The sequence below is a fragment of the Cygnus atratus genome, chromosome 2 (assembly GCF_013377495.2).
Source record: "Cygnus atratus isolate AKBS03 ecotype Queensland, Australia chromosome 2, CAtr_DNAZoo_HiC_assembly, whole genome shotgun sequence".
Taxonomy (NCBI): Eukaryota; Metazoa; Chordata; class Aves; order Anseriformes; family Anatidae; genus Cygnus; species Cygnus atratus.
The window spans coordinates 66,586,584-66,598,611 of NC_066363.1; the positions used below are offsets into that span (position 1 = coordinate 66,586,584).

Here is a 12,028-nt window from a genome sequence, read left to right on the forward strand (position 1 = left end):
AAACATTTATTTCTTTTAACATTAAAAATACACACACACAGATGGATTTTTTTAAGTAGCAATCTGCTACACTGTAAACTCACTACAGCTAAAGCTCCTTAATTTTCATTTATCAATAGAATTTTCAATTTGCAAATAAAACTTCAATAACACCAGCAGCTTTATCATTATTACTGTAGTATTTCCCAAATCACTAACTCCTCCTGCTCATTTAGTAGAACTGACATTTCTTTTCTCGCCTCTTGTGATAATACAAAAAGTCTTCTTGATGTAGTCTGTGAACATCATGTACATTAGTAGCAATGGTTAGAGATATTTGAAGAATCACAGAATCACAGAATTGTCTAGGTTGGAAGAGACCTCCAAGATCACCTAGTCCAACCTCTGACCTAACACTAACAAGTCCTCCACGAAACCATATCACTAAGCTCTACATCTAAACGTCTCTTAAAGACCTCCAGGGATGGTGACTCAACCACTTCCCTGGGCAGCCCATTCCAATGCCTAACAACCCTTTCAGTAAAGAAGTTCTTCCGAATATCCAACCTAAACCTCCCCTGGCGCAACTTCAGCCCATTCCCCCTTGTCCCATCACCAGGCACGTGGGAGAATAGACCAATCCCCACCTCACTACAACCTCCTTTAATGTACCTATAGAGAGCGATAAGGTTGCCCCTGAGCCTCCTCTTCTCCAGGCTGAACAACCCCAGCTCCCTCAGCCGCTCCTCGTAAGGGTTGTTCTCCAGACCCCTCACCAGCTTTGTCGCCCTTCTCTGGACTCTCTCGAGCACCTCCATGTCCTTCTTGTAGCGAGGGGCCCAAAACTGAACACAGTACTCGAGGTGCGGCCTCACTAGAGCCGAGTACAGGGGGACAATCACTTCCCTAGTCCTGCTGGCCACACTGCTTCTTATACAGGCCAGGATGCTGTTGGCCTTCTTGGCCACCTGAGCACACTGCTGGCTCATATTCAGCCTACTATCAACCAGTACTCCCAGGTCCTTCTCTGCCAGGCAGCTTTCCAACCACTCATCTCCCAGCCTGTAGCGCTGCTTGGGGTTGTTGTGCCCCAGGGGCAGGACCCGGCACTTGGCCTTGTTGAACTTCACACAGTTGGCCTCAGCCCATCGGTCCAGCCTATCCAGATCCTCCTGCAGAGCCTTCCTACCCTCGAGCAGATCGACACATGCACCTAACTTGGTGTCGTCTGCAAACTTACTGAGGGTGCACTCGATCCCCTCATCCAGATCATTGATAAAGATATTGAAGAGGACTGGCCCCAGCACTGACCCCTGGGGGACGCCACTAGTGACCGGCCTCCAACTGGATTTAACTCCATTCACTGCAACTCTTTGGGCCTGGCTATCCAGCCAGTTTTTAACCCAACAAAGTGTACGCCAGTCCAAGACAAGAGCAGCCAGTTTCTTGAGGAGAATGTTGTGGGAAACAGTGTCAAAAGCCTTACTGAAGTCAAGGTAGACCACATCCACAGCCTTCCCCTCATCCACTAAGCATGTCACTTTGTCATAGAAGGAGATCAGGTTCGTCAAGCAGGACCTGCCTTTCATAAACCCATGCTGACTGGGCCTGATCGCCTGGTTGCTGTGCAAGTGCCACGTGATGACACTCAAGATAATCTGCTCCATGAGCTTCCCTGGCACTGACGTCAAACTAACAGGCCTATAGTTCCCTGGGTCTACCCTCTGGCCCTTCTTGTAGATGGGTGTCACGTTTGCTAGCCGCCAGTCGACTGGGACCTCCCCTGATAGCCAGGACTGCTCATAAATGATGGAAAGCGGCTTGGCCAGCTCCTCCGCCAGTTCGCTCAGTACCTTTGGGTGGATCCCATCCGGCCCCATCGACTTGCGTACATCCAAGTGCTGTAGCAGGTCGCCAACCATTTCCTCGTGGATTATGAGGGCCACATTCTGCTCCCCATCTCCTTCCACCAGCTCAGGGTACTGGGTATCCAGAGAACAACTGGTTTTGCTGCTAAAGACTGAGGCAGGCATTAAGCACCTCAGCCTTTTCCTCATCTCTTGTAACTAAGTTTCCCCCCACATCCAGTAAAGGATGGAGATTCTCCTTAGTCCTCCTTTCTGTGTTGATGTATTTATAAAAACATTTTTTGTTATCTTTAATGGCAGGTTAAAGGTACCACACAAAACTTCCTTGAAGTAACAAAGGTTTGTACTAGCCTCTGCTAAAGGGAAACATTCATATTTCCAAGATGGTTTATGATGGCTTACAATTTTCACTTTCAGCTCTCTTTGGGCTAAACGGTTCAGTATTTAGACCCTCAAGTCACAGCCAAAAAAAATCCCAAACTAAAGTGAGGTCCTTAGATAGGTTAACCAGGCTGCTGGAATCCTGCAATCTAATGGGAGTAGTTACATATCCTGTGAAGATTTATTTTTTATTTTTATTTTTTTTTGCCAAGTTTCATTCAAGAATGAAATTACGAAATTTAGACATAGAATGCAGAAAACTTCCAAATTAAGAAGAGAAGACAGTTTCCTGAGAAAATATGAATAGTGCATGACTAACCCCAAGCAGGGACTTTGTAAAAATTTGACGAAAATATAGCTGAAGGGATAAGGGGGTGAGGGGAGAAGGAAAGATACTGCAATACAATTCTATTAGGTTCTTTGAACAGTGCTATCTAATACCTCCAAAGAAAGGTGGTAGTAAAAGAAACAATAGAGAACACAAAACTTGAGGTATCACCCTGCATCAGAGACTCCTACCCAATTAAGGGGCAGAACTTCCTCATGAGGTGGAGCACAGAGGTGTAGGCACTGGTCTCTTCTCTCTGGTGACCAGCAATAGGACCTGAGGAAACAAATTGAAGTTGCGACAGGGGAGGTTCAGGCTGGCTATCAGGAAAAGGCTCTTCACTGAGAAGGTGGTCAGGCACTGGAACCAGGCTCCCCTGGGAAGTGGTCATGGCACTGAGCCTGCTAGAGTCCAAGAAGCACTTGGACAATGCTCTCAGACACGATTTGATTTTTTTTTTTGGGGTGGGGGGGGTGGGGGGGAGACACACCCAGGAGTTAAGACTCGATGATCCTTGTGGGTCCCTTCCAACTCAGATATTCTATAATTCTATGGTATATACTGTACAGTACATAGAGCTTTACATTGTTATATATACATGGCATGGTACTAATTTATTGTTTTTATGTTGTACTGTTTTTCTGCAAGAGTCAATTTGCAGTTTTGTTTTACAGGTTGTAAGGATATACTCGACTTGCTTCTAAAACAGCAATCTACCCTACAGCTGGTGCTAGCAGAGTGTGAGAGACTAGATGTTGAATTGGCTTTCATGGAAAGTTATTGGTCCTCACTGAGAAGATTTTTATGTCCTAAATAAATATGTATATAAAAATTATATAAGTAAGATTCTATTCATCTTACCCTGGAATAAGAGCAAAGAATTCCAATATTAAATATACAATTAACTTGCCACAATTTAGAAAATTTAACCTCATCCCAAACGCTGCAGTTATGGATATTAGTATATTGAACATCATTCTTGCCTTGAGATACCACATTGTCAGCAAGTGACAGTTTGGAGAAGTACTTAATTTTTGCTTCAACTGGTAAAATCAGTGGCTTCAAGCAAAATGTCAGCATCATAACTGTGATAGTAATTCAGGAAAAAAATGTGTAAAGACTAATTTTCTGAGTATAAAAAAACAAGAGTTGCTAGATATTGCTAATGTAAAGATGTAATGATTTGTATTTGGAAATCAAACAGAAAGGGCCTTTTTGTATAAAGCAGAAATCAAGAGGGCAGTACATATTTAGCAGTTTTCCTTGAAAACTCCATTCATTTAAAATGGCCAGTGTTGATTCAAGTTGGATTTGCAAGTCAAACTGAAAACCAGACTATTAAATCAGCAAGAAGAATTCATATCACAGCAGGATGAAAACCGAACAACTTCTGTAACTGACTGCTCGGTATCCTTTCTATAATTGTGTCTTCATTTTGGCTAGTAGAGAACTAATAGGCCACAGTCTGTTGTCAGAAAATATGATCAAGCTAAGTCTGCACATTTTGATTCAGCAGATTTGCCAGCTACACCGTCCAACTTCAGCATAATGTGAAGCTTTCCCATTCCTCTGATCTGAGGTGAAGTGATGAAAGAAAAAACTACCTGTTTGGAAGAGAAAACCACAGTTCCAGCTCTCCTGGAAAACTAATGAAATAATTTCTATTTATTTTTACTATGAAAGCTGAGAAAACCAATCATGCTATTTGTGGCTATGTAAACAAATGATGGCCTGCTAGAACACATGGCAAATGTATTGGTCCTTTCAAGGAAATACTAAACTGAATATGTTTCACTGTTCAGTTTAAAATGGTACCAGCTTACTGGGAGCAAAAAACTTTTAATTAGATTATAGTCGTTATTCTCAGATTTGCATGCACCCCACTCATTTTGTTTGTTACACTAAAAATGACCTAAACTCAAAACACAAACAGTCCACCACCATTTTCATCAAACACCTATTTTTAATACAATGCTTGAAAAGTACCCAAACTCTTTACTTTTGGATATGCATAAGTATAATAACAGAGTGGCTATCAGCTATCACATAGGGTATATATTTTCTTTCATCATAGCAGCTTTTCCTACATTCTCCTTCCTGTCCAACTATCATTGTTTTCTTAGACTTGAAACTCTTATCTATTAATTTACAAAACACTTGAGATAAAAACAAAAACAACAACAAAGGAAACATAAGGCCCCTGATATGCCAAATTACTCCTTTTTTTCTTCCTTTGTCTATAATCTCTTTCAAGAATACCACGTCACCCAGGAGTACACAGACCAGAAATAGAGGTATGCTTCAGATGGCTGTAAACATGTATTTGGAACCACTTACAACCTTCTTCCTAGAGACTAGTGTAGAGCTGTAAATGTTCATCTATGCATACTGCTCACAAACCTGCCAAACCTTCCATTGACACCACACTGAGAACAGTATGACTCATTTTACCCACAACAGCACACTGATCTCCACCTAGCTTACAAGTGCCCCCAACATCTGCTTCCACACAGCATCCATCACAGGAAGAACATGTCAATAGCTTAAATTTGGAAGAAAGGTCAAGACTACCAGACACATGGTAGATTGAGCGTACGGAGTATCAAAATAGGGTTCATTATATTCTCCTAGTACCACAAATTAGTTTGGCATGCAGCAGTACTAGTAATTACATGAGGGGAAATGATTGGACAGGGTGGTAAACAATGTTGTCACCACTTTTGATCATCTCATACCACAGAGCCTCATTCTTGCAGACTTGAATGTACAACACTTTTTTGTGAAATACAAATTGCATGTGGCAATGAGTACGAAGTGCCTACTGTCTCTTCTATTGATCCTCACTTCAGTAGCTTCTCATATTACTCCCACGCTGCTCTGGGTCTCACAGTCAGCTAAATGCTCCATTCTCAGTGCTGCCAGTTCCCTTCAGAAGCTCAACAAACAACACCCCATGCTGAGTAGCAAATATCTCAAATATCATGATGCAGGTAAATCCAGGGTTAATTTGACTTGATTGGAGTCTTGGTCTCTTATACCAATTTCTCAGTTGCAGTGAATGAGCTACTATCATGTTATAGTGTCACTGTATAGCTGTTGCTAGCTGATAGAAAAACAAAGTATCATTGTTATGATGATATAAAAGCTATCAGTTGTATCTTTTGCATAGCATTAAAAATACAGCCACTGACAGCACAACTACTCCAGTCATTAGCTTTCTCTTTTTAAACAATATTCGCAGCTCAAGGGCACAGAATAAAGACCCATCTGGGCCACGAAGCAAGTGCTGTCATGTGTCACAAGAGTCACAGCCTGGTGCCAAACATCACCACTGTTCTGCAGCTGCTGGTGCTCATGATCACAAATGGCACAATGCACTGCTATATGAGCAGACACAAAGAGAAGAAACGTCAACCGGATTAAGTCTTCTCACGAAGTGATGGTGGCTTACCCATCTCTAGAGTCTTCTACTTTTATATCTGTGGAAGGAACACTCCAGAAGGCTTTTGGAAGTACATACACCTGCAGATAATAAGAAAAAAGTTTCCTCTGGCTTCTTGAGAATACATAACTTTTCTGGGCTTAGGATACTCTAATTAAAGTGCCTGAATCTTCTCCTATAAGGAGACCCAATCAGAGAATCTTACTGACAGTCCTCGACAGATTTCCATTTCCCTGGAAGAATAACAGCCCTCAGAACAAACACAGGAAGTGAAAATTGTAGTCTTTTAAACCCTGACAGGCTTAACTAGAGAACAAGATTCCTCCTTCTTTCTTATGAAAGTCTGCCACCTCTGGCAATTTTTTTCTTCTAACATCAAGATAACAGATAAATCAAAGAACAGTTTATAGAGCAAGGAGAACTTCAAAGGGCTAAACATTTAATTTCTTCTGTTTTGATAATGAGGTACATAAATACACTCAAGAAATAGAATCCCTGAGACAAAAAAGAACTCTAGTTAAAATGCAACAAGGACATGCACACACACACACGATCAAAAACATACATTCCCTCAATATTTCTGCAGAATATAATATAGCAGTTTGCTGAAGAAAAATGCATACACTGAAAGTCATGCTGCTGCACAGGCTTGGCCTGTTTGTGACAGAAAAACTGCTTCAATGCAGCTAAGGGAGCATGAATTTTCTGAATTCAACAGGACTTCTACCTCAGCTTTGGTATCAAAGGCTTAGAAGCATCCTGAGAAGTTTGTGCTACAAACGTGAAAGGAGGTAAGACTTCAGCGTAAGACTAAAATATCATACCTTTAGGACTACTCCTACCAAAATAAGGTTGAGGCAAAAGGAGGGGGAGGAAAACTCAGTGCTACTAATGTAGTGTACTTCATTTTCTATCAACATTTCCCTCTAACGAAGCATGCAATGTAAAACACCCAGCTAATGCACCAAGAAATCTGCAGCATTCACCTGACACAATGTAACAGGCTGGACAAACAGGTCAGTGAAACATCACACAATTATAACTGTATTGCTTCCATTTCTAGAGCCAGCACAGTCTGTGACAAACTCTCATTAGGTGTGTACCACGAAGCACTGTTCCAAACATGTAATAATTCCCAAAAAGCACGTCCAGAATCAATTACTGGGAAAAGCTACTAGTCTTCTGTAATACCAGACATTCAAAACAAAACAACAAAAAAGAAATGTAATGGTTTTCCAATAAACTCCTATCACCACTAAAACAACTTACCTGGGAACATTTTCCACAGCTTGCAATCACTGACAAAGATTCAGATTTGATTTAAAGCTGTTCTATGGATTAAAGAGAAACTTACCAGCTTCATGCAAAAATTTGCAGTAATTTTTTCACCTGAATTACAAAGGTCAAGTTAGTAACATTCGCTTCCTGCCTCACACATTGTATCTTTTTAGAAACCAGTAAATCTAACGAAGTACTGGTGGCAAGAATTGCCTAACAAAACGGCAGACTGTGAGAAATATTTCCAAAAAATCATTATTTATTTATATAAATTCAAGCATCTTTTCTCGACTAATACAATTTGGGTGTCATTATGCGTGCCACCATATGTTAGGGTGTATTTTGGAGACAAAAATGACTTCCTTGTAGTGAAGTAAAAAAGTTTCCCAGAGCATCTTCCATCAAAAACTTCATTCCACCTCTACCCATCTTCGAATTAAACAAGCACTTATTAATGACACCTAACAAACAGGCTTTCAGAGTTACACAAAGCTCTTCCACACAACACCGTAGCTTGAATATCTTTTCATGCTATACATGGAAAACATGCTCAAATCTGTACCAAGACAATGGAAATGAACGCTGTAACTGAGGCTTGTCCACCATGGAAGCCACATCCTCCACACCACTTCTTTTTGAAATCAAACATCTTTTCTCAACTCGTGGTAAGTTACTAATTCTCTGATGGGAGAGCTGCAAAACGTGGTGCTGGCTATTCAAGAAACAGTACTGCTCTTCAAAATAATCGCTAACTCAGCAGTAACTCAGTAACAGTACTTCTGTGCAGAAGAGAATCAGAGCACTGGGAGTGGTTAACGCTGCCAAAAATGCTCAAATGATGACTGTTAGGTAAGATGCAAATATTACTCCTTACCCAAACAGGATACATTTTTGCAATGGTCTACCGGGCTACACTAACTCTGTCAACTGTAATCATCCTTCCTTAATTCTTCATTGAAACTGAATGGCTTTCTTTATTTGCTCCCTCAAGCACACCCTTTTAGTATCTAATGGCATTTCTCCCTAGAAAAGTTTGCCACATAGATTTGTTTATGTAGCCAAGATGTTCTGGGAGATTTCAGACACAGTACCAACGTTAGTAATCTTTGCAAGTTTTGTTGTTGTTGTTGTTGTTTTTGTTCTTCTTTTTGTTTGTTTGTTTTTAATTATTTGCTAGTAACATCCAGAACATTTGTAACCAGAGACTAAACTGTCAACAGAGAAAAGGGCAACACAATTTAACACAGTAGCTGGGAGCTCCTTCTTCTGTGCCACCCAGCTGTTCATTACCAATTTCACAGGGGAAAAAAAAAAAAAGTGGGAGGGGAAAGAGCTGACTATCCCTCATCAGCAGGAAAAATGCAAGAAGAAATATAGTGAACTGCACAAAGAGCTGAATGAGGACAATTCCCATCTAAAAGCAAGTAAGCACTCCGCCTTCTTTTTAACAGTGTATCACAGACAAATTTTCTCTCTTGCCATATAGTAATTCTGCTCCTGATCTCCAAGTGCTTGACTGCTTACTATCTGCAGTAAGTTATACCTACTAATTACCTACCTACTATAACCTAAGTTATACCTACCTACTTACATTTTTCTAGAGGCAGCAAACCACTTGGAGCAACTTCCTTCTTTCCTTTCTGTGAACTCACAGAAGACTCCATTTTTCTTCTCTGTCTGGAAATATAGTTAACCAAAAAGTGTGCATATCACAGAAGATGCACATGAACTTGGCTTTTTACCCCTTCTTTTTTAAACCTATCATTATCGGAAAAGTTTTACTTTGCACAAGAGACTTAAATATAATGAATGTATAAACTGGTTGGGAACACCAGATGAACCAGCCAATGGTATTTTCCAAAACACCAAGACTTCTGGCCTCCAAGGCTGGCCATTCTTTCATTTACTCAGTTGTTTTCATTAACACAAGCCAGAAGCATAAAAGGGAAGATTATTGACAAAGGACCTGTTCATTCACCAAACGTGCATTTTTACTGGTATTTTCCTGGAACATTGTTCTGTCCTTAATAAATAAACATATATGTATATATAAAAATAACAGTACATAAGTAATCACATGATATATTGTTCCTTAACTGTGGGCCTCCAACCCAAAGATGTGGTTACCTGACCTCCAAGTTGGTGGAAACTTCTTAGAGGAGTCAGAAAAGATATGCCTGCCCTGCCCTGCCCCACCCCACCCCACCCCTTCAACTGAATCTCCGCTCACACCAAAACCTCACTGAGAAGATCAGAACAGGCCACGGTCTCAGAAAAAGCTACACAAAGTAAAAAGGAATTGTTTTTATACCAGTAGATTTACTGATTCAAAACGATCATGTACAAATTCGCTACTTTTTACCCCTTTGTGTCAGTGTCTATAGAGAAGAACTGCTAAGATAGTAAGGAGCTTGGAACATGTGGCATACACAGTGAGAAGCTGAGAGAAGAGGGTTTGTTGAGCCCCAAAGTGTGCATGTGGGGGGGGAGGGGGGGAGGTTCCAGAAAAAAACAGAGCCAGTTTGGAAGTGCATACTGGGGAGAAAAAAATGTTTCTTGATTCGTGTGTGTCTGTGTGCGCTGTTTTAATTCATGGACAAAGCACGCACATGCGTTAAAAACAAATAAATGCTGAAAGTCAGGAACACAGATCAGACTTGAACAAAAAATTTGGATTTCATTCGTGCTTCTTCTGCTTAGCACACAAAAAGAGAAAAAAGTGGTAACTAATTCCAATAAAGCCAGACAGTAGTAACACCATTTTAATGAAGTCAGCGTGAAGACTTTTGAAGGAATAATCCCCAGTTAACACCAGTTGGGTGTTCTAACACCACAAGTCCTAACTCTATATAGATCACCCCAAACTTCCCACTGATTAGTATTCCCACTAGAACTGCACCAAAATTCATTAAGGAAGGTACCTTGTTTGTGACATCACCTCCAGGAACAATTTCAAATTAGTAAGTTAAACAGTACCTGCTTGGCCCAGATCTAGCACCCTCAATGTAAGATTGTGTAGTGCCCAGCTTTAAGGAGCAGATCATATGTTGCATACTCAGGATTTACAAATGACCCTTTTTCCTCCCCTGTAATATTAGCTCTAGCTCCAGCTCCCAACCATTTCAAGACTCCAAGCAGCCACAAACTGTGGGATCTAGTAGCCTGATTACCACGACGAAGTCAAAAACTATGTGCCAGCACTTCTCTGAGAAAGAGCTCTACATTCGTATTGGTGATGAAGATGAAACAGCACAGATTCCCATTTTTTTTGTTTGTTTGTTTTTGTTCCAAGATGGGCTTTTGGTGAATCCTCCTCCCCAGTCTCTAATGAGACCTGTTCCAATTCAGTTGCAAAATAGTCCTCTTAAAGCTCTAGATAACCACAAGACTGGGTTAGGTCAGCCCACTGGTTAGAAAATAATATTAATTAACCTAAAAAAAAGCATTTTTAATTAAAAAAAATATTTTTAATTAACCTAAAAAAAAAAAGAGAGAGAGAAAAGAAAAAAAAGTTAAAGGATGATGACAAACTACATTGAATTCTGCATGCTTCACAAGCATCACACTCTCCCTTGACCTAAGCAAACAGCATCTTAATTCCTTTAGGAGCTTTAGGCACATAGGCAGATTAAATATGTACTAATTACAACAGTAACAGTATATTTGTCTGCTTTAAGAGATGGATAACTTCTAGCTAATGTCCTTATTTTATGAGTCAAACATGCACACATACCTTGTTTCTATAAAATTTCCCCTCTAACTTCAGAACAGCTGTTAATTTCTATTATCTATGCAGGAAAGTGAAATAATGTACGTATTTTCTGCTGCCACAGTCTACTGTGGCATTGTATACATTGTACCATATTGTTACGTACAATTTTCTTTAGCAGCAGTTTTTCAGGTATGTTCAGATTAGATACAAGTGCAATAAATAAAAGTAGTCCATTGATAATAACAATAAATCAATAATCACATGCAGCCTGTTGACACTGATGACCACTGCCAGAAATTCTACTGTACAGTTCAGTAGTGACATGAATGCAAAGATTTTCCTTTTTCTAAATAGGGAAGTTACTCATGTTTATCTACAGAACAATTAATGCTTTAGACAACAAGTGATCTCACAGAACAACAACAACAAAATGGAGAGCCAAGATATCTGCTCAGAGTCAGGCCTATTCTGTGCCCACAAGGTAATCACTATGAGATTTCTTACAGCACAGCCCAGTGCTTGATTTATTCATATTCATAAATTCACAGAACAATTCAGGTTGGAAGGAACATTTGCATATGAGCCTGAATCCAGTACAAACCCTCAGTCACAGCAAAGCTCTAATGATACTGCTCAGATACTTCTCCAGCCAACTCCTGAACACTTCCAAAGATGCAGATTCTACCACCTCTCTGGGCAACTTATTCCACTATTTCAGTACACACAGGGTAAAAACAACCACCACAAATGTATTGGGTTTACGTGGCAAGGTTTTGTTAGCTCAGGGCTGCAGGGGTGGCCTCTGTGAGAAGAATACATAAGCTGCCCCATGTTAGATAAGGCTCTAAAGGGGACCTGCTGCTGCCCATAACCAAGCCAATAAGCAACATTGTTTGTGCCTCTGTGACAGCATTTTTAAGAAAGGGAAAAAAATGCCGTTCAACAGCAGCTGGGAAAGAGGAGTGAAAAACAGCCTTGCAGATAAGGTCAGTGAAGAAGGAGGAGGAGGAGGAGGTGCTGCAGGCACCAGAGCAGAAGTT

General features: G+C 40.5%; 1 protein-coding gene across 5 annotated transcripts in view; it reads right to left on the minus strand.

Moving 5' to 3' along the window:
• The window catches only part of TPPP (tubulin polymerization promoting protein), a 66,776-nt gene that overhangs the window by 19,618 nt on the left and 35,130 nt on the right, over window positions 1–12,028 (minus strand). The window contains exon 2 of one of the 5 annotated variants that reach the window (XM_035568855.2): window positions 2,748–2,832. The exons of the other annotated variants lie outside the window; for them this stretch is intronic. Coding sequence (XP_035424748.2) covers window positions 2,748–2,832 — 85 coding nt within the window. The remainder of the gene's footprint in view (window positions 1–2,747; window positions 2,833–12,028) is intronic. 5 annotated transcript variants of the gene reach the window in all.